Here is a 24,099-nt window from a genome sequence, read left to right on the forward strand (position 1 = left end):
TGTTCCAACTGTATTCTTCTAGAATATACATTCTGATAAAGAGACTTATCTCAACAAGCTCAGCACTGAACCGTTTTTGTACTATTTCAAACATGCACTTTTTTAAAACATTAAGAGATGAAGTAAGTAATTCAGATGTAGAAGCTCAAATGCTCACCACATGGCATATTTTCTGGAATAGCATACCAACATTATATTTGAATTATAATACATATGCTAAGACATTGCTATTTCAAAGACAGGATTACCACCAGCGCCCGTGTTCAGTACAGAAATATGTAGAAATGATGTATGGAAAGCTGTTTATAAGGCTGTTCCATTCTGTAGTATGAATTCATGCTCCAATTCAAAATAAGTCATTACCTGAAAACATAGTCTTCATTTGCTAACTCTTTTGCTACAATATTCAAACTTTTATCTACCACCATCTTACACAAAACGATGGCTGAAAGCCTCTCATTTTCCTTCTTCCGTTCTCCGAAACGCTTCCCCAGTCATCCGTCTTTTACAACACACCTCTATCTGGTCTTCCTGCTCAACCCCACTGTATTTAAACTGTTACTCCTATTATCACTTTCCCTATCCTGTCACCCCGAAAAGCAGCAGGTTTTATTCATCTCTAAATGCAGCTGAACAAACTCAGGGAATCCTGTTCTTGATGCAGAGTGCAGTGTTTTCACATTTATAGACTAGAGACTGTGAGTAAATAAAATCTCATAACTGAGCACCATCAGGGGTAGCGTAAGTATACAAACACTGCAAAATGGAAATTCACATTCAAGCCTACCCATTCGTAAACCCACGCCTACTGCTCTGCCATGACCTGCTCCCTCTGCCCAGGAGCTCTCCCTCTCCCTGCACTTGCCCATGTTACCCAAAGACTTGTTTTACAGTAACTTAAGTGTTTTAAAAGCAGTGCAAACTAGACAAGATGCTTACTAGGTGTGCAAACGTATAGTACTATTAAGTTTACTCCTGCAGGAGTCCTGCAGGCAATTTAAACATGACACCTGGTCCTAACACTAAAATCTGCATACAGCAATAAAGAATACCAGATAAAGTTTTGTTTGTTTGTTTCTGTGGGCTTGGAGTTAAGGGGCTGGGTGATGGTGATTTTTTTTTTTTTTTTTTAAAGAATCAGCAGCCAATCCGACACCCTGTTTAGGTGTAGCCAAAGAACCTATCAAACATTATACAGTAAATTAGAAACTATCCACTGTCTGTCAAGAAAACAACCACCACTACCCCTTTCAAAACTGAATATATGGAGAGTTTTAAGTCCAAAGTAACACTGGGAAAGAGGAAATGCTCTTAGAAAAGAGTTGGATTAAGAAATAACAACTTCAGTTTCATGCTAGCAGAATAAACTTTTACTTAGAAATTCAGACAAATTCAGAGAAAGAGAAGAAAACACTTTTTCTAGTCAGCATGCATTCTTTAAAATGCAGGATAGAAAATGCATCATAATTCCAGAAATGCTCTCTAGTGTATTATCATTATGCAACCCACAAAGTTTCGATGACATAGCTTGAAGCAATTATTTTTAATATGGGACATACTCTCCTGGCCAGTGTAAATTCCAGAATATACCATTTACTTAAAAAAAAAAAAAATCAAAATGAACCCTTGGTAATGGTATGTGTGTTCTTTGGTGGCTATCCCTCTGTACCAAAAGATAGTGGCAGCTAAACTGGGTTACACTGAATTAGGGTAGACCCCTTAGTCAATTTTTTTGTGTGTGTATTGTGAAAAACTTGAGATTGCAGCAAGCTGACACCAATACTAATAAAAAACATAGGTGACTAAAAGGCTCTGCTACTAAATAAATTTTCTAGCATTCACTTATTCTAGAAATAGTATCTGGACTGTGTTTATTGTCATGCTTCTGCTCACTGTTTATTTCCTCTAAATAAGTAACAGACTAGTTGCAGGGTTTGAAAGGGTGAGAATGATACATTTAATGAATTTCAACTTATGTCTTTAGCTTCCCTGTCTTTCAGATACCAGATACCTAATCATTTCTCACCTGTCCCAAAGATTTTGGCTGCAGCAGCCCAGTACACTGAATGGCACACTTTTCCCTGGGAAATCCCCATCTCTCCTTTATCCCAGAACATCCAATTTAGGGCCTGAAGATGCTATCAGTCATCTTTTCCAGTGACGAAGACCTTGATTTTTTACAACAGAATTGGTACAAGACAAAAGGTGAATTTATACAAAAAACACAGGATTTTAAAATGATCAAGTCTGAACCTGTAGGTGTTTCGGATCACATCAGTCTTTCCACCACAACTATGAGGCCTAGAAACTCACTTTAAAAAAGTAACAATAAACTCTCGTGCAAATACTTAACTCCAAAGGCTGTGGCATCTTTTCTTGCATAGAGATGGAAAAGGGGAAGTCAAAGCATAAGGTGCTCTTTTACTACCGAAATAAGTTTCTGGCATCGACAGTGGAATATACTTTCTTCTTTTTCCCACAATAAGAATATAAGTCTGTATTAAATACAGATGAGTTTCTTCAAGATATACAAACTTAAAAATCAATATGTAGTATAATTTATTAACCAATAATGGAATATCATGCAAGGTGAGCCCTGTCCATCCAGATACTTTTGAGAAGCAAAAAAAATAACATTGCTGACTCTGAAATGAGGACGTAGATTCCTACTGAAGGAGACATTCTCTACTTCCTCTGATCATAACAGGTATAGGTTCTGCTATTCATTGCACTGATGCTGCTACAGCCAAATCACAGTTGAAGAAGGCACGATGTTACTTATACTCTATGAAGAGAACAATAAGTTTAGAAATAAAAAATAAATGCTTGTTTTCTCTACTTCAAAAGGCAATACTGGTTATCCCTTTTGAGATTCCTTCTTCAGACAAACGTATACAGTCGATGGTTTTACTCTTTCTTTAAACTACAGCTGCAGTCACTTGGTAACTATAAAATACCTAGTCTCATGAAGGATGTGCAAGAAAGAAAACAGATTGAGATCAATTACCCAAAATATCCTAAAATAAAATTGTTTCTTATTGAAAGCATTTTTCATAAACACTGACAAGATGGATTTCTTCTCACCAGACTGATGGAGCACAGGTTGAGCTGAGGCCCCTAAAGAAGGCCTTTGTTCATTATCAGGCGAGGACAATAATGAAGTTGAAGGGGGACTTTCTGTCGAAGATGATGTTGAAGGAGCTTGGGCTGACATTGTAGAAGAGGAAGATGATGGAAGTTGTTCAGAACCATCTACTTCCATTGCAGTTTCTGATTCTGTACTAGGTGGCACGTTACTAGTAGCAGGAGCATCTGTCCGATTAGTCCCACCTTTGATTAAAAATAAAAGAAAAAAGCAAGAAAAACAAGAGCCCAAAGGTAAACTTACTCTGTCTCTAAAGATCCCTTTGCATTAGCATTCATATGGCAAACAAGTGTGCTCAGTTCTTCAGAGTGCACTGAAAATTTTTTAGTTTATACCTCAGAAAGGCTGATATTCAAGGCCTGTACATCCAGTATAAACGTACTTTCTGTTGTAACTATTATTCTTGAAAAGAAGGAAATCACCTCTGGACCGTGACCTTCCTCGTCCCCGATTGCTTTGTGCAACTTCACTAGCTTCTTCAAACCATCTTGACAGCATGTCTGACATCCTCTGCATTAGAGAGACATTAGGACTTTGCTCCCCTGTAAAACAAGTTTACAAAAGCGTTCATTTTCTTCCCCCCATTTCTTCTTCCATAAAAAACCCCTGCACTGTAAGCTATGCAACTAGTAATCCCCTGAACCATCTCCTTTTTTCAGCACAACAGTCCAGCAAGACTGTTGCCAGCTGAACATGGCACCATGTGAAAACCAACAGTCCTTCCTCCTTTTCTGTTTTACAATTGCCTGGAGCTTTTGTACACATGACATTGTGAAATGGATATAATTCAGTTTTAAATGCAGGTTAAATAAGATAAGAAAGCCCAGATTTTTACATTTTTCCAGCTAATTATAGAATAACCAGTTTCATCATTAAACAATGAAAGAGCGAAAAGACTAGCATAAAATTAGCACATGATGTTTTTAACATTTCCAAAAGGCTTCTTCATGACTTAGAGTTTCCTCATAAGCACAATTTAATACAACAGCCAAGTTCTTTTAGGGTTTTTAATTTTCACATTTTGGATCAAGTGTCAGGATTGCGAAGACTCTCAAGCAGCAAAATTGTCGACATACTTTCTTCCAACATAACTCAAAACATTTTCTTCTCATTTTATTTCTGGTTTTATGACCTATGAAACAAAATTTGTTTCAAGAGAGAAGACAGGGAAGAATTCCATTTGTAAAGGGCTGAAATAGAATATTTGAGTCTAAGTATTCTCTGTATTCTGTGAAATGTGGTGTTTTATTTGGGGGGTTTTTGGTGGTGTTTTTTTTTTTTTTAAACACATTGGAATCTTCCAATAGAAGATCATTCCACTCATACTGAAGTAAGAGCTTCTGCTGGCCCCTTAGCCACTTTGGAAGTATGCGGTGTTTAAGCAAATTTTGGAAAAGTTTTGTAACTGAAGACCTTAAGAAATAGAATCCCTGTGAAGTACAATTACTTATCAAAATACATATGTGAAAAATATTTCAATACGCTGCATACAAAAGCTAACACTGAAAGATTCTGGAGCGTACTTGGGAAGAACTTGTACACTGAGAATATGCCTCTCAAAGATCAGTGTGGCTACCCACACAGATGTTATAAAACCTGAAAGACTAATCAAATATCTGGAGCAACTGATTGTCTTTCAGGACTGCATATAATCTTCACTGCTAGGATATAGCTTGAATATATCATCACTAGACCTTGATTTTAGATTATTTGCTTGAGTTTAAAAGACACTGTTGGGAATGGAGAAGGGAAGGGGAACACACCATCCCACCCCCCCAAAAAACAATGCCCCTCAATCTGACCCCAATGCCCTTGTCTATCCTCATTTCCACGCTGCAGGTCTCTGACCCTCCCCTGGGATCCCTCATTCCCTTCCTGTACCCCAGGCAGAGGAGCTCTGACCTCAGAAGCTTAAAACACAAAAAATGGAATGCAACAGCTGAAGAAAACAGACAAAAGGTGGTTAATGATGGGAAGAGAGGAAAATGAACAGTTAACAGAAAAATAAGTCACAGGTCACCACATGCCTAACTAATGCAATATAGCTATTCTGTCTCACTATACAGTTGTATCAAATAACTCACAGTAAAGCTACTGAAGCTTTCTTTTGCGAAAACAAAAAAATCTAGCCAATGTCTATACTGGAGGAGTCCTTTTCTCAGGCTTTATTATCTCCCCAGCAGATTTACTTGTTATTATGGAGAAATGACAGTTAGAAGGACACTGAAGATATTTAGCTGAAAAAGAATTTAGATAAAAAGTAACTTTGTGCAAAGGCAAAGCCGCAACTGATTTTGATGGGAAAAACCTGCAACAAAAATTATAACAAAAGTGTCCCTAATAGGAGAAGGTAAGGTATACAAACAAGGTCTGTGGAATGAAAGCACCAAGTAACGAGAATGTGAAACTGTTAATAATCAAATCTTGTGATATTAGAATAAGAAGGCACATGATGAAACCAAGAGAGCAGTTTAAAAGAAAGGAAAGAAAGTATTCTTTTACACAGTGGGCACTGAACTTCTGGAATTTTTTGCCATAGGAAATATTATCAACAGGTTCAAAAAAGGATTACAGAAACTCAAAGGCAATAGAACCATATGCAGATTCTAAAGGAACAGATGGGAACGTACCCACTACCATTCCTAATCCAGTAATTCTAAATACTGGGGGAGCAACAAAGACAACAGACTAAGGTAAGAGGACAGGCTTATGTTTTTTCCCCCGAACAGCATCTCCTATTGCCTGTGTCAGATACAGAATCCTACTCTACGTGGACCAATACAGACTAGACACTTCTATTCTAGTTTGGGGAATCAAGAAGATGAGAAAACCAACACAGAAAATCTGGAAAGGGAAAAGGTAGGTAGAAAAGGGAGACAGATTTAAGAGAACTAGAACAAAAACTTGTACCCCCACAATCTGTCAGATTTAAACAGAAACACATAATTAGATGAAGAGTAAGATGAGTGACAAAGCATCCTCTGCCCTGCTTTGGTATCCCATTTTCTGACACTGAAGCACAGCTTTGGAAATGCTCTATCTACTGAAACCTCAAGTAATTGAGTAATATATTACAAACATGAAAATATAAGCATAAAAATTTAGTCACTGCATGTGTTTTATAAAAAAGTAAAAAATACAATATTAGAATCCTATTGCTTTGAATTCCAGTCCCCCAATGTAACCATTACAGAGCATTTCATTTGTAACTTTGATTGTGTATGAGGCTTGACTATAAAAAGGGATATACGTATTTGGGTTACTACATGACCAATGACAATGAAGTAAGTTCCCCTTGATTTACATCAGCCTAACTGAAGCAACATAATTTTTCTGGTAAGAGTATTTTCAATTTAGACATTTTTAAAAATCACTGTAGAATAGCAGTTCTGTGTTAAATTCTAAGAAAATCATCTTAAGACCTAGCTGATTTGTAAAACATGGACAGTTTAATCTAAAGCACTTACATATTTCAGGAATACTTAAGAAAAATTAGAAAATAAAACCCAAACAACAAAAAAAAACAACCAAAACAAAACACACACGCAAAGACAACAACCCCCATCCAACTGCAAACACTTTACCATCTCTTTCTCGTTCACTCTCAGGCCTTGCTCTTGGTCCAGTATCTGACCAATCCCCTCTCAGCCGCAAACGTTTAACAGGAGGTTGCCGTAACTAGGGAAGGGGAAATGAGAAGAGAAAGGCATTACAAAGCTATTTATGTTGGACAGTACAGAATTCTAAGTCTAAATATAAATGCAATATCTCCATTTTCTTAAGTTACATAAATTTGTATCTGTCACAAAAAAATGGAATGTCAGCCACATGTTCAGATCAACTATGAATAAGCACAACACTGTATCAACAGAATGCAAGAGTTTTAGCTACACAGAAGTTCAACAGTCTAAATCAATGACTCTCAGAACTAATGCAGCTTTTATTTTATGCAATACTAACTTCACTATGCTAATTGAGGCTTTCCATACTGAAGAATAATAATTAAGGTTTTCCAGAATTCAGCCTGAATTTTGCAAAAATATTCACCTCTTCATGTTAAAAACTATATGGCAGCTTCACTTTAATGAAATGTGGATTTGCAATTAAGCAAAAAGAAAAAAACAATCAGACATTAACTAAATAAAGAAATTTTATGAAAATAAACTTCAGTTTATTTTCTGACCTGTGGTTTTTTTAAATTTTTGTAACAGTTTTTTTTTTTGCAGCAGGGAGTATAAAACAAGTACTATATAGGTAGTGTTACTTTCAGCAACTTGAAGAGAAACAGCTAGTGCTTTGAACATACAGAAAGGCAGTTCAGAGTTTGAAATTAAGTGTATTGGCTGGATATTTCTGGACTAAAAAAAAAGGTGAATAGCTGTGCTGACAATTTTAAATTAAATGCAAAACCCCTGTGGTGAAAGCATATTAAAGTGTTAACTTTCAGGAGCCAGCAGATGCAGGAAGAAAGCTTTTACATTCCTTCTACTCTACACAGCTTAAAGCCAGGCTGATATCAGAATAGTATTTAAGGAAAATCATCCAGCAAGAAGAGATTACAGGACATATCCTGTGCCTACAAAAGAAAAGAATACATAGGTTCTGCTATTAACAGGTGGTCACAATCTTCTCTCTCTATAGCAACTGGGCAGTCAATTCTCCACCAAATTACTTCACATCAGATTAACATTACATAGAAGAAAGGGAGAAGTGCAGAACGATTCGTACATCACATAATTTTTCTGGGTTCCTCTTTGCTTTCTCCTGCCTCAGTGAGGTAACAGTGTAACTCAGCTGGACATTCTTAGTCCTATGAATCTACACCCCCTTCTGATCAACAATATTTGTACTGTAAATAGTAATAGCCTGTAAATAGTAATAGACCCAGTAAATACAGTATGGTCATTGCTAGTAACAGGCTACAGGCTTAGTATGAAGTTAAGCCTCACAAGCCTCACACTTGTCAGGCTTTGTCTGGACTTCACTTGCTGGGAGCGTTCTTTCAGCTCATTTAGCTGCAACAGCAATTGTCCAGCGACCAGGTGATCATCACCTAATTTGCTTTAGTTTTGTTTAGATTTGCATAGATGTGCGGTGTACAACCTCTTGTTAAACAGTTTGGATATATACAAGAACGCCAGCTAGCTAAACTGTGCAAGAAAGAGCTACCTGTGACCACAGGATACTGATGCAGCATAAAGTAGTACAGGCACCGGCTGACAGCAAATATCCTGCAGGTGTGGGCACAGGAGGATACCAGAGACACCTTCTCAGTAACTCACCCGTGGCTGTTAACCGTACTGTAAAGGTTGGACCCAAGTAACAACTGTTTCAGGGATAACAAGGACAAAGAGCAAGCATTTAAAGGCAAAAACATGCCACATTGGCCAACTAATAAAGAAAACGCATCATGTAAAACATGTTGAAAAATGTATAGAATCTGCTTGGAGGCCGTTTTTAAGAAAAAGAAGGAAGAAGGCATCAACATCATGCTTCTCCCAGCAAAGAGGGGGAAGAAACCACCATCATTATCATCACGCTTATTCTCCAGGTGAAGACAGCAGGATGCTGACAACTCATTGTAAACTCCCTTGAGGCCCCTGTCTCAGACTGAAGGTAAGGAACCCAGGATACAGAGGAGCTTGTGAAAGGGTGAGTGTAATGCCAGAAAAAAAAAGTAGTGGATGGTTGGGGGAGTGCACGGGGAGGGGGAGAGATGTATATAACTTCACTGTAGTTGAAGAGATTTGTTTTATATTGATCAGAAAGTTTAGTCTGGAAGGGTCAGCATCATTGTAGCTGAACTGATAATAAACAACTGCTTGTGTTTTGGTTACACTGCCGAAACTTAATACTGCTCAGTAGCAGTGGCTCACCTCCTTGATCTAAGCATTTTGTACCCCCTCATCTCTGTCATTAAATGATAACTTTTTACAAAGAGTATTTATACTTGATTTCAAGGAATATGCTTTTGGTGGCATGGAAAATAACAGAGAATACACCTCAATTACAACAGTGACCTGCCACCCTTGCTGATCTTATAACCTGAGGTTCACGTAGATGCCTTCTCATCTTTAGGAGAGGGAAACCAGACAAGAAAGAAAACCAGAGTGACAAAATATTGTAAATATATAAATAAATACATTGCAAATATGCAAATTTTGTAACACAATCTACTTGTCACACTGCAGTCTATGAACGGCAACATTAATTTAACGTTCATTTTAAGGGAAATACAACTGACATAAGCGTACCACAAGAAAAAAATATAAAACATGAAAACAGGTCATCTTAATCACTTGCCTCTTCCCGTCTCTCTTCAGCAGAAGGAACTTTAAGTTCTCGTGCTGTGTCATCCTTGGGATCAAACAAGTATATGTAATCCGAAGAGTAGCTAACAAGGATCTCTTGACCATCTTCACTATAACATAGAGATGTTACTCTGCAGGATTTGTTATTGAGGTGAGGAGGAACAAAACGTGCCACCATTCCAACTGTGCCCCTACCAGCATAATTCCCTATATTTAAAAAAAAAAAAGGGGGGGGGGAGGGGAGAAGAAAACACACAGAAAAAAAATATATTCATATATCACATACCCATCACATAACGGTTTGTTATTTGCTATTTGTCAAATGTAGTACCAATGGAAATTTTGGAACAGAAGAACATTTACACAATAAGAAGGCAAATCTGTATCTACACACAAATTAGAAAGGAATTCGTTCTATGAAACTTTGAAAATTTAGGACATACATCTCCTCTTTTCTACCCAAAATGTTTTAAAAAAATACTAGTTTTTCTTCAAGACATAATAATACTGTCACTTTGAAAGTGCAGAACTATACAATACATTGGACTTACCATGCTTCCCTGACAACTCACATCCATTCCACACACTAAAACAATCTTAAATTCTAGAATTACAAGTTTGTGAGCAGATAAAAGTTACCTAAAAGAAGATCTAACACTGAGAAAAACAGACTGTTCCAAAAACTCATAATCTGCCATGTAACTGTTTCCTGCATGGCATATCTGTTGTGGTTTAGTATGTGCAACAGTCTGTCCTTGACCACAGACAAGCTCAGAGTTATCATCTCACACTACATAAGGACTGAAACAAAAAGTTTTAAATGAAAATCAATAGTTTGCTCTCTAGTCATAGAATACTTCACCTCTTAAAAAAAAAAAAACCCAAAACAAAAAACAAACACAACCCCACCCCAAAACAAACAACAGAACACTATACCAATATATCCAGAAAAATTACAATCTTCAAAATTTTGTCTTTTCTCTCCTTTACTCTACAGGCCGGCATACCTGAATTCATCTTATTCCTGTATTGTTACAATACAAGAGCAGGTACATAGTACCTTTTAATCACACCACCACCTCCCCCCCACCCCACCGAACCTGTTCCTCAGGCAGTTCTCACAGAATTTTGCTGACCACTGTGATGACAGGGAGAGATCTTATAAGAACGTTAGCCTGATGAGAGGGGTATTTTTATGTTTATTGAGTCATCTTTATTGTTTCCTTTCTCCTCCATCACAATCATCAACAAGAATATGCTGCAAGAAATGACAGATTTTGTGACACTGCTTACTTGCATGAATGAGTATGCACAGCTACGTATATTAATTCATATGTGTCCAAAGAAACACTGATCATACTTTATAAGAAAGAGATATGTTAGAACTACATAACACACTTTTGCTTGTCACCTGAAATTTTTTTATAAAATCCTTAGGTAAGATCTGAAGCATGCTAGCTTTCACCTGAAGAATTTTTAGCTTTTCAGTGAAATTATGTTAGATATAACAACTACTCCAAAGGTAAGCATATTACATGATATTATAGAGTTCATAAGATCCCTTCCCATATGAAGAAACACATTCCAGCATGGCAGAGTACAAGATAAGAACTTAATTAAAATTCAGGTGGACCACTGCAGGCTGCAATCACTAGCTTTTTGGAATCTTGGAATCACGTTTCAAGACAAAAGAAGAGACATTACAAAATGCCTTCTTCTGCATTCAGTATGATGGATGACGAGATTAAGTTTACTTACTTGAAGATTTCTGTATTAGCAAATATTAGAGTGAAATGACTCTATTATTACAAAGCATAGTTCTCAGAGAAGAAAGCTACACTTCATTCTGTATTACACTTCAGTCATTCACCATCTATTTTGAAAAAAAGAACCTGAAATTGGAACTGGAGATGGTTAGAAAAGTTTACTGTAAGGTATGGTTCCTACCTGTTGCTCTTGTACCAAGCATTCGCCGATCATATATTCTTACTGAGCTATCAGAACAACCCACAGCAAGATAGTACGGGATTGGTGGACAGATAGCAACAGAAGTGGCAGCACGCCGACAGTTTATTAAAATATCCTGAAACAAACAGAAATACAGCATTCAAATAATAGCTCTGAACATTTGAAGTATAATTCTATTTTTTACTTCAGGACACAGGCCCATTGGTCAAGGAGGTTTTGAGAAAACCAGGTCTGGCCCTGTGAAAGACAGATTATAAACATGTCAAACAGAAAAGCCACTGCAGAGAAGGAAAACTATCAGAGAAAGAAATATAGCATGAGATCAACTAAAAAAGAAAACAAACCAACCACAGGAACAAACATTTCAGAATAGATAAGCGTAACAACTACAGATTTATAAATTAGCTTGCACCTTGGATTTTGCTATGGGAATATAACTGTTGAGTCAGAAGAGTACCAAATACACAGAAACAGTCTAAATTAATGTAAAGGATCAGAATAGATTTGATCTATGGGCAGATAATTGGATAGAGGAAAAGAAAGAAAGAAACCCCTAGAACTAGTAAATATGCACAAAGCAGAATAAAATTAATTGACAGTCGTAATGCATACTTTGGTGTCAGTTTTTCTCCAATTCAGTATTAAAACTGTTCCTGAAATCCAAACACAGTGGACACCACCAACACCTTACCTTCTAGGGAGTAATACCAGTGACTAATTTGACCTGGCATAATTCATTACCAAATCTTTTCTTAGAGAGGGACAAAGAATGCTCAAGAACACAAGGCTGCAGATGATTTTCAAGGCTCATTTTTTGCCTCCAACTCTGCACTCTATAGTAACTAATGTAAACCAGACCAAGAGATTCAATTTCAACATAGAATCTTTTCTACCATATCTGAAGCCTCGCACCAAAGTTCATAAACTAAGAAGTGCCAAAGGAGATACTAAAATAAAATAAATTAAAAAAAAAAAAAGAGAAAGAAAAAAGACTCCCCAAACTTTTTTTGTTTCTTGGGAAACATGTTGTCATCTCCACCAACGACCCTGAAATCTATTATTTCTAAAAGCCTTACCAGAATTCATATCCTATGTTTGTATGATGTACAGCTCTACATTTAGGGCATCTTTATTAAAAGATTTCACTCTTACATCTTTACAATCTTCCTTTGTGCAACTCGTTTTGATTCGAGTATCAAACCATCTTACAGTGCCATCTTCACCACAAGAGAGGAAAGTATAGGGATCATTTGGTACTGTCATAATCTGCTCAAGAAAAAAAAAAAAAGAATTACTACTTCCAGAAATACCATTAATTTGAAAATAAAAGCATCGACATTTTGAGCAGCAGTAAAGACTGAAGCAATTATGACTCAAGTCAAGCTTTCTATTGAAATAAAGAGGAAAACTGAAAAACTGCTGATGTTTCTTCATTTTCAAGAAAAGGTTTGAACTACTGAAGTTAAAACAAGCTGTGGAATGTCACATAAGATTAAATATTTATAGGTCAAAGCTTACAGTTATTTCTATTATCTTTTAATAAGCAACATACATTTACTGCAATCAGTTTTCAGATAAGTAATCAATTTGCTGCAAAAATTCAACAGAAGCTCAGTTTATTCTCTATCAAGTAATAGAAGACAAACAAAACCCTCAGAAGTCTGAATGACATTAGAATACTAGGTGGCTTTTATTCCCTTTGGACCATTCCTTTACATTCAAAGTAGTCCCCTGAAGCAACTGTGCATTAAAGGCTGTTACTAACCTACCCCCCTCCACTGCATTTTTTTTTTACTTTTTAAGAGAGCACTATATTGCACCATTTTCCCGACCTCAGCCCTTCTCAAACTAGGGAAGACTCAGATGGAGTCTCACATGTATGGCTTCACTCAAGAAAGCCTCCTTAAGACAAAATAAAAAGGCAAGCAACCATAACGTTAAAGCTGAATTACACAGGTCAATGAACGCACATGAAACGTCATGTTTTTACACGCTATGTCTTCAATATAAAACAGAGAATGTGGTAGAAACTAGCAGTATTTTTCTTTTCCTACACTACTGCTACTATCAGTAACTTCATAGAAATTTATAAAGCTACAAAAATCAATAATAGTGTAATATACTAATTGAACACAGAGCAAATGAGTGATTCTTTAACACTTTTTATGTGATGATTTGTTCTCCGCCACCCAACTCTTAATAAAAGTAACCTGTGGATATCTGTAAATCTCTCTACCTAAAGTGGGATTACAAAGGTAATCTCTGCAGGATTCATCATCTCTTCTTGTACTGCTCAGTACATTAACCGAGACAACGCGTGCTGTGCCAAATCTTACTGCTGACAAACAAGAAATTTAACAGACAGAACAAAGCCAAGGTGTTAATAACAACAGAACAATAAACTTCTGAGCTATGACCATTATTCCTCAATACGTTAGCGTAACATATTGAAGAGTGTTTTTCACCACACATTCACTCAAATTACTTTTATTAGTGTAGTTATAGAAGCCTGCAATTGTTCTTCAATCCACTAAATCCTTCCAGCATTTTTGCTGTATTTCGATGCAGAGCTTTCATTGAAAACATTTACTTTGTTCCAAGAATGTTGCTGAATGTGGTATAACACAGCAAGCTCTTATTTCTAGTAGCTATATTTTATTTTTGTTCACACTGATACTATTTCACAATATACATGTAATAGCGCAGTACATACCTCCACTTGCATATGCCAATTTTTATGCATGGTGTTTAAAAACGTATTAAGTACTTTATAAGCACTAAAGTAGAGCAATTGAGAAGTGCAGACTCCAATTATTAAGAGTCGTTGTTACTATATTTAAGTTCAACAAGTACACATTATATATACAAAATCCTTTTTTACTAAAAAAATCGCTTCCTATTTAACTTTAAAAATATATAGCTATATGATCATTTTGCTGTATTGAAAATACGAAGGTAAGAGTTGTCCATAAAAGTACATTCTCTTTCTGAAATGCAATTAACATGAAGGACAATAAAGAAAAGCATTTGGCTGAGTAAAAATAAACTTGTAATTCCTTGTACAAACAACAGATCCTCCAGGAACATGTTTCAAGAACTTCTCTCTCCCTCTCTACTTATTCTGTTCTCCCCCAGAATTAAGAACACTTGTCCAATTATCTCAAAGTTCATAACAATCTACACAAATTTCCACATTCCTCTGTTTCAATGGATGTTTTTGTAACATCTCAAACTGTCACAAACTCCAAGTTTAAAGCGCAGTATATATTCAAACCACATTCAAATTTAGAATTAGTACCTCAGGGGCAGATGATGTTAGCTTCTGTTATTTAGGGAATCCAATGAGTCAAAGTTCTATATTTAATATGATGATGTGGTTACATACAGCTGGGCAGTAACGTCACAATATTTTGAAATTATTTTCCCACTCCAGAAACCTCTCAATGACAAAGTTGCGTTATGTCAGAAGCTGAAGCTCTATCTCAGCCATTTGCTTAAAAACCCCTGCTACTTACTCTATTATACTTTCATATGCCAAGGCTCAAAAAAGGTCTGCCATGCCACACAATAATACATGCATTTAACGTTCAAATATCAGGTTTAAGACACAGTTACAGAATTTATAGTCTTTATAAAAAGTACCTCCCAATGTGTTTTATAAACCTATCTTTTCAAAGACTTTTTGAAGAAAGCTTAAATTTAGATATGTTAAACCTCAGTGCAAAACAGGCTAAGAAAAATAACTTCAAAAAGAGACACAGTTTTTAAAACAGTCAATGTCATCTAGGGGTTTTGAGATTCCTTCCATTAACTGTGTTTAAAAACAGTATAAACAACCAAAACAGTATCACACTACTGTCATTCAAAACAACAATAACGCCTTCTTGTTAATGTTATTTGCTGAATAAAAATCACCCCCAATACCACCATTTTGACTGTGCAATATAGCAGTCAAATGCCCATACTCTCTTCAACTAATGATTTTGAAGAAATTTACTATACTCCATACAACTAGTTACTGTTCAGTTATAGTCATTCTATACGGACAACAATAAAACTTGCATCTTGATTTGTTAGGCTGTTGGGCTCTCCATATTTCTTCCAAAATATTTTTCAAATTCTTACTGTCTGTTTTGATGAGTTGAATTTGTTGTACCTATCAAATTTATATTTATCACCTGGTTTAGTAGCTTGCAATGTGCATACCATCATTACTGATGACAAACAACACCTTGCAAAGAGACAACCGGCATCTCATATTACAGGTTAGGAGTGTTAGGTTCTAGCCCCCGTTACTACTCCTGACCCACAAGCACAACCGGCAACTGCTTTCATTGAATTTTCCCAGTGTGATCACTGGTTTGCAGCACCACCTGGTGTCAGTCACTTCATGTAATCAGTCAAACTGTTGGTCAACCCAAGCTCAGGCAGATCAAAACTTAAGACCGCCACAGTGACTTCTCACCATGACTTTTACGCTGCCACCAACTCTTTCATTTGCAGTACTCTGAGCAGCCTAGCCCATGACCCCAAACTTCACACGCCCAAACCCACTGCTCTCATGATACCTCTACCACCACCTTCATGTCTCCTCAGCACAGTATTCATATCCATTCTCCTATTCTCAAGCTCAAAAATGTTTTATATAACACTCACAGCTAGCTACCCAGGAAACAGAGGTAGCAGCTGAGCCCGTAACTGGCTGCCCCTCAAGGCTGCAGCCAGCCAGCAAGGGGAGGCTCTTATTTCCCCAGAAAGTCACAATGCAACGACCTGACAGACCCCCTCCTCAAGGAGGACATTTCAGCTTTAAGAAATGGCATCTCGGTCTCCAGATGTTCTTATGAAAAGGCAGGTTTTATTTGAGATACAGAGAACATCCAATCAACTTGCAGAACCCACAGACTAGCATACAGACTACTATATATAGTAAACTTCAGGGAGAACTGAGGCAGTTTAAGCTGCTGATTGGGGGCCATAAGGACTGATGCTATTCAAAGGAAACAGCAGTTTCTCAATCAAAACAAATCTCAAAAATAAAAGCAGACGATGCGAGCCTGGGATCCAGAATCACGTTTTGCAAAACTGAAAATATAGTCTTGTATTAAACCCAGGCAAAACCAAACCAAACAAAACCAAAACCATAAATCCCAGAAACAGAGTGAACACCACAAGGTTCGCTGGACTGACCTACAAAGTTACCCTGCAGACAGGAAGTGTTTTTGACAAAACCTTTAATGCAACACGTGTAATTACAACCGTAGGGATACTTTCACTACATGGTCAAAAATGAATTCTGGCAGTACTTCAGCCATTTTCTTTTCTCCCACAACCTTTTCACACACACACACCCCCCAATTTTTTTTTTAACAGAGATTTTAAAATATTTTGTTCACTTAACATACAACGAAAGAGATTTAAAAGCTTCCTGTGGAATCTGAGCTAAATAGTTAAAAAAAAGCAATGGATTTGGGATTTTTTTCCTGTGTGTGTACTGTGGTAGTGTTCAAACAAACAAACAAAAAAACCTGGAGCATTTATAACCTAAGAAGGAAATAGCAGTATTTTTTTCTATTTTAAGCACAGGAAGTTTTACAAGCAGCAGATTTTGCTGTCATTAAAATAAATAAATAGATCAATAAATCTGATTAGCTTTCTAACTTAAGTAACACTTTGCTTCTTCACTTGCCTATTTATAATGAATAAAACTTCCAAGGGAGGATTAAAAACACTGGCTCTAAAAATTTACACACAAAAAGTTAACTAGAATACAAAATAGAGAAATTACCTAAAACTGTAAATACATTTTTCAGATTAAGTTATTCACACATGCAGAAATAAGCATTTCTTAGAAGGATTTAAATTGTGAAAAAGGCATTAAATTGCTGGAAGGGGGGGGGGGGGGGGAATAAAAATAAAAATGCAAAACATAGCCATTGCCCCCACCCCCCAAACTACTTCAGAAAGAAGTTCACAGCACAGTTTAAATCAGTTTTGCTATGCAGAGGATTCTTTCAGTGAAGGTATATTCAGCTATTACATTTGCAAAGAAAGTGATCTTAATGACACCACCTTTTGGAAAGTCCTCCGCTTAATTTAGACAACATATTTCTCTTTTCAACCTACTCTAAGAAAGAAAAACCAAACTCACTCAAAAAAGCTAGAAGGAAGGTTCTTTAATTCTCACTGAAATAAAGGTTTTGGCAGTCTGGTGAAAATCTTGGGTGACAATACAAGAAAATATGTATTCTACCTATCTTAAAACTATCATATAATTTTGTGAGGTACCTCATAGGTAGTTCCATAGTGGCACGTATACTGGCATTGTCTGTTGGTCTCCGCATCTTGTTCAACATTAGTGTAAAAAATTACTCCATCTCCGGAACAAGATACAATCTGTTTGTCATTGGTGCATGGTAAGAATTTTGCACTAAAAATATTGGCCCTGTGTCCTGAGCGAATAGTTGTTAAAACCTAAGGAAGAAAGGAAAAGGAAGGCTGTATCAGGTTAATATTTTCAAAGCAAATAAAGAATGGGAAAATAACAGACTCTGGTACTATAAAACATCAGTTATATACAGGCTGCCGGTAACCTACAGTTTAATGCAACAGAACAGAGAAGCCGTCTTTACACCAAATTTCTTCTAAGAACAAAGTAGTTCCACAAGAGAGTCACTTACGCACTTGCACAAAGCAGTCTGCAAAATGAAAGGACTGGAATGCAACTGCCACCTTTTGTTTTTAAAATGCTAGTTACATATCACATCAGGTTTCTCAAAGTAAAACATAGTCCAGGGTGATAGTGCAGACAGCCAGCATGACAGTGAGGAGAGATTTAGAAGATCTGGAATATCGTGGGTCAAGAAGAATAAGGCATTGTAAGCCAAGCCAACTTTATAGACTTTAAAAATGGATGCTACTCTTAAAATAAACTCACTTTGAAAAAGGAGAACTGAACTTTATAAGAAAGGATGTTTTGAAACCAGTCAAAAATAAACAAACATTTAAGAACATGATTACAGGGCAATAAACTAAGACTTGACTTAGTCTCAATGAATGTCATTCATCTACAGTACAGCAGAGAAGCATATAATTTACTTCACCATCACAGTTGGTTTTAAACACTTTGTGATGACTCTTCATATTTCCTAACATACTTCTTATTAGTCTATCAAAACTGAAAAAACCCTCCATATGCTTTCCTGTGCACTAGTGAACATTCTAGTCTTACCTTATTTCTCCCATCTGCAGCATTTAAACAAAACTGCATTTTCACCGCTACTAGTAGGAAAAAGATACTTACCAAGTTGTTTACAGTATGAAAATTACTTCCAAATTTCCATTCAATTAACTTAATCAAAGAAAACATTATGCAAATGAAGGTGCTCTGTCAGTGATAGCTCATGCCTAATATTTCACAAGTGCTATTTCACACCTTTTAAACAATTCACACAAAAAAAGATTAACAGTTTTTTAGTATTTTAAAAAATTTCAAGTCAGGAGATATAATCCATTCATTTTATTTCAATAAATCTGCCTCTTCATTTAGATTTGTTCAGATCTCTGCATTTTACTGAAAACATTCAAAACCCAGACATTCAAAAGAAATGAGAAACTCGGTATCAAAGGAGCAACTCAGAACAAGAAGTTCATAAGGTACCCTAGTTCAGATGACAGTTAAAAGATGTCATCTGTCAATCCCACCTCTGATTTTACATTATTGCTACTGTGAAAGAAATACCTTTGTCCTGACAAGAAATCCTTTTTGATCTCCCTAATAAAAAAACCAAAAACAAACAAAAAAAACCCCACACCACAAAACCCAAACAACTAGGGCTTCTCTACCACCTTAGATTCCCCTTGCCAGTTCTCCACTACTTCCTCCCTGTTACTTAATATAAGCAGACTTTTTTCTTTTTGCTCTGCTGTACAGGGTCGTTCTCTCACCAAATTACATGTGCTTCTTACTTTCCCCCCCTTTTTCTCACAAACCCCAACCTAATTGCTTTTCATGCAATCAATAGCTAACTTATTCTAATCTTCTGCTTCAGTTTTCCCCATCTGCAGATCTCAGTGTAGACGCAGAGATCTACATTTGATGATTGCCCTCAAACTTGGCAAAATTCATATTTTCCTTTCCCTCCCTTCTTCTCTCCTCCACTGTAAAATGAAACAGCATTCAGAAATATATATAGCTACACGTTTTCAGTAAAGGAGTTTTCTCACAGGCAGACCTAACCTCACCTTGCGTGCCCCTCAATCTCCTGACTATATTGCACAGTGTTGCAATAAAAAGCATTAAAGTACTACAGCATTTATTATATGCAGAAGATTTCCCATGCCCTTCTTGGCTTGCACTGTACATCTTTTTCTACTCTGGTAGAACCAACCCCCAAAAGCCTATTGTTAGCTATGCAGAGTAAAACAATACCACCACCTTACTCCATTGAAGCATTTTACTACCAACATGTAACAGGCTACTAATACTAAATGACTGAGGAAAAGGGGGAAGGGGAACAAAGAATTTCAGATGTTCTTCAAAGTACTTGACTAGCTGTAGTAATTCAGACATCCTCGTAACTTTTCTAATTGCTTAAGTAATATGTTACACAGAAAATCAACTGTAGAAGCAACAAATTCAAAGAATTCAAATTGCATCTCCTAAAAGCTCACATTAAATCTTTGGAATGGGATTACTAATTCATGTAGCAATCCCAGAAGCTTGCATACAAGCTCCATCCCTAACAATAAGTACTTTCCTCCAAGGAAGTAGAATTTCTGGCAGCTATTCTGTTGTCTTCTTTAAACCTGAAATGTTTAAGTTCCATATCCAAATGGAAACTCTTTACAATAAAAAGTCACCACAATGAACAAATCAGCATTTTTAAAGTCACATTAAAAACTAAAACCAGTTAAAAAAAGTGGTTTTATTTCCACTCTGGCTTACTTTTTGAGAAGAAGCCTGTTGAAACAAATGCAAGTCAAATATCAGTGGGTAACTAAGCTTTTCAGGATGTAGTTAATTTAGGTTCCCATTCAAGATACTCAGCACAGAATCATTTACAATCCAGCCTTTTCAATAGTACTTCCTTTGAAGAGGTCAAACTCCCTTTAGAAGCAGAGGAAAGCAAACCTAACAGAACCCCATCCTCAAGTGAAAAGTCACAATCCTGATTCTAGAAAAGTTGTAAACCTTCAGCCCCACTAAGCACCTCCAAAGCCTCCCCAGCACTTTCTCATGTGAGCTGAACCCTTTCTCTCCCAGAAGGTAAACCAGGCTAAAGATTCAAAAATCCTGAGTGTAACTACTCGTAAGAATCCTGTTTTTACACTGGTATTAGCTGAGAGAAGTCTCAGGCTCCATTTAAAGGCTTTGAAAACTGAGTGCTCAACCTGATGTAAATACATGAATTCCCATCTTTTTGTACCATACTTGTAGCGGGTAGAGCTTTAGCTCCAGCCAAACTCTCCCCCCTCCCCTCCCCTCCCCCAGTAATGTGATGCCTAAAACAAATAAAAAGAGGAAGAAAAGATCCACAAGAAGAATTCTTCTCAGCCATCCCAAAGTATAATAAAGTGCTCACCCTTTTGATTTAGACTCGTGATTACGATTAGGAATCACAGTAACACATTTCTCCTCAGATGCACAAACACTATAAACATATAACCTATTCAAACTTGAGAAACGTGTTTAGAAAAATTTCTCCTTCTGAGACACATTACATAGTAACAATTAACATTTGCATCTGGCCATACATAACACAAACTGGAGTGACTTACATAAAACTCATGTAAGTAAGAGTTAAATAAGATTAAATGCTTCCTTATTAAATCAGGTATTTTACTAACACAGAAGACTATATTGATGACTGAAGTCTATTTTTGCTACTCTAGCTAGCTCATAACAGAAAATATGGTGATAAGGATATCTGCCAAGATGACAGAATTACAGTAGAGTTCTGGTACCAATAACAATTTGCTCCCTTTTCCTGTATTGATTCTGTTACTCAAGCCAGAGAAAATAAGCTAACACAATTGTAACAGTCATTAAATATCACATCTCTAGTACATTTCGGGAACAACACTGATTATCAAGTCTTCTTGCTAGTACCCGCTGTTTTATAATTGCATTTGCACATATTGGGGGGAGGGGGTGGTTTAAAAATAAATAAACAAATCTATCTGCTCTGCTGCTATGTAAAAAATAACTCCGTTGACTGTTAAAAATAAGAAAACAAAACATCTCCTATATTTCTCATTTGACTTAAGTGCAGCAATAGTACACAACAGGGGAAAAAAACCCAAAATCATCCCACGAAAGCATAAAGTTTAGACTGCTGCATCTATTAAAATATTACAATACTTTAATTATATAATAATATAATTGATATAGCAACTATCCCATAGTGTTATATTAAAATAAACTCCGCACATAAATAATATTGAACACCCTTTACTTGTATCAAAAATTTTTTACTTTGCAAGTCTCTCCAACAACACTGACTTTGGAATATATCCTTCATCCACTTCATAGCTATCTTAGATACCTCTTCTTCTTCAGCTGAACTCCCAGTCCAAGAGAAACCCTGGTCTAAGGACATTGATCTGAACTTTGTCAGACTGACACCAATAGTTGAAAGGGAGAGATGAAGTTTGGAAGCTATGCCTCATTTGGGGAAGTAAGGAAAAGGGCTGTACATATAGGCACAGGCAACACTCCAGATCACTATTATTTTCCCACCACAGCTCTTCAGAAAGACAAAATATTGCTGCCTCCATAACCCTTCTATTCAAACTCTTTTCCACCATACCAGCAACACATTTTGGTTCCCCCACCACATTTAATTTTTCAGCACCTCTTCAGGGTTTAGCTCTCAATCTCTGAGAAAGCATGGGAGAGAGGACTTCACCTGAACATTGCTGCACAGGATCCCCAGCACTGAAGGACACAGTTCAGAGCATCTGTTCTATCAAACTATCAGCAGCTCCTTAGAGAGCAAAGTGTGGAACACTGCTACTACGCGATGGATGCTAGCTGACATTACTGGAAGCCATTCGACTGCATTGTAACCTGTATGAGTGCAGAAGTGGAAGAGCAGAGACCTTTACAGCACTTTCCTCTTCACAAACCTGCTTTCTCTATTTCAGTGCAAATTCTTCTCCATCCACATTCATGCACACACAAGGCAATGTAATTTCAAATGGTAATAAAGTATTTTAATCAAGATTGACACTTCAACATTACACAGAAAGACAACTCAGTGTATTAATACAGCAAAAGCTAATACAGTATTTTAAAACTAAAATGAAACAGAAAACAATTTATCTGACTATAAGATTTCACAAGAATTACTGAATCCTATTGGTAATTCTGACACTAATCTGTTGTGAAACCATGTTCCTTTTGTGCCAGACCACCTACTGTAAAATGGGATAATACCTATGTCGCAAGGGATTAGAATACTAAGGTTTTAAAGTACTGTGGAGTTTTATTCCCATTTATAAACACTATAAAGCGCCTGATATTTTCTTTTTCAGATAATAATATCCGAAAAATAATATCTTGAAAAATATCTTAATATCTTGAAAAATAGTAACAAATCCTATTTGAAAATTATTGAGTATCCAGAAACAAACCTACCTTTCTGCTGTAGGGATTACTAATTACCAGATTGGTGTCATCCGAACCAGATAAAATATATTCTCCTGTATCATTCCAGCAAATTGTATTCACCTGCATGAATTAACAAAAATTAGTTTAGACTTAACATTGGTTGAATTTTCAGAATATTAAAACATCAGTACTCGTCCAACACTACAGAAACAGGACTTAACAAATTCAATTGAAATTATGTAATTTCTAAGCAGCTAGCACAAAAAAAAAAAAGTGTTTTTAAAAAAAATTGATAAGGGAATCACCTGCTTCACCTATGGCATCTCAATTACTCCCTCTGCTCCTGAAGAGTCCATCAGGTAAATTAAGACTTCCCACAAAGGCCTCAGTAGCCACAATTTTACACATTCAGGTGCTTTATGTACCAAATCTACTCCACAGAGTTCTCCAAATTTGAACCAGAGGGCACCGCAATGGTCTCATTATTGTACCTTCACCATATCCAAATTTTGACCATCCATTGCTTTGTATACATTTCAGTGACCACACCTTCTCAGGGATCATGTGAAAAGCACCGCAGAACCCATCCCAGATCCCTTTTGAGAAGTGTGAGTATGCTGGGAAAGAAGAATCCTACAGTGAGGTACAGAATTGTATAGGGAGAACTTTACAATATATTTCCTTATCAATTCTCCTTTTCACAAGACTGTGTTTAATAACATGTCAATGAAATAAAGCTATAAAAGCACTCAAAATCCAGGAAGCTCAGAATCCTTAGAGTAACCTGTCTTCAAGCAGCAGCTCATGCACAAGCACCAAAGCCTGCATGCATGACTGTTATTATTTCAAGTAGCCTCTAAAATAGCTTTAAGTGTCGAACTGCAGCCATCAACATCTTCTGTTGGCTATATTCTGTTGGCAGAATAACTGCCTTAGTGTGATGTATCAGAGTGGACTATAGAATTAGTAAAAAACCCACTTCATTCTAAATCCTTTTCTTATGCTTTTTTTTATTATTCAAATGTCTCATTCTGAGCCCAAAAGACAAAAAACTTTTTGTT

At 36.5% G+C, this 24,099-nt stretch overlaps 1 protein-coding gene across 1 annotated transcript in view; it reads right to left on the minus strand.

Annotated features, from left to right (window-relative positions):
- DCAF6 (DDB1 and CUL4 associated factor 6) overlaps positions 1–24,099 on the minus strand; it is an 87,849-nt gene that overhangs the window by 45,759 nt on the left and 17,991 nt on the right. Inside the window, exons 5-12 of the mRNA XM_009323942.1 lie at positions 23,066–23,158; positions 17,713–17,898; positions 12,577–12,690; positions 11,404–11,539; positions 9,449–9,663; positions 6,730–6,823; positions 3,568–3,687; positions 3,085–3,330 (exon numbers count right to left, since the gene is read on the minus strand). Coding sequence (XP_009322217.1) covers positions 3,085–3,330; positions 3,568–3,687; positions 6,730–6,823; positions 9,449–9,663; positions 11,404–11,539; positions 12,577–12,690; positions 17,713–17,898; positions 23,066–23,158 — 1,204 coding nt within the window. The remainder of the gene's footprint in view (positions 1–3,084; positions 3,331–3,567; positions 3,688–6,729; positions 6,824–9,448; positions 9,664–11,403; positions 11,540–12,576; positions 12,691–17,712; positions 17,899–23,065; positions 23,159–24,099) is intronic.

The sequence above is a fragment of the Pygoscelis adeliae genome, unplaced genomic scaffold (assembly GCF_000699105.1).
Source record: "Pygoscelis adeliae isolate BGI_AS28 unplaced genomic scaffold, ASM69910v1 Scaffold124, whole genome shotgun sequence".
NCBI classification, from domain to species: domain Eukaryota; kingdom Metazoa; phylum Chordata; class Aves; order Sphenisciformes; family Spheniscidae; genus Pygoscelis; species Pygoscelis adeliae.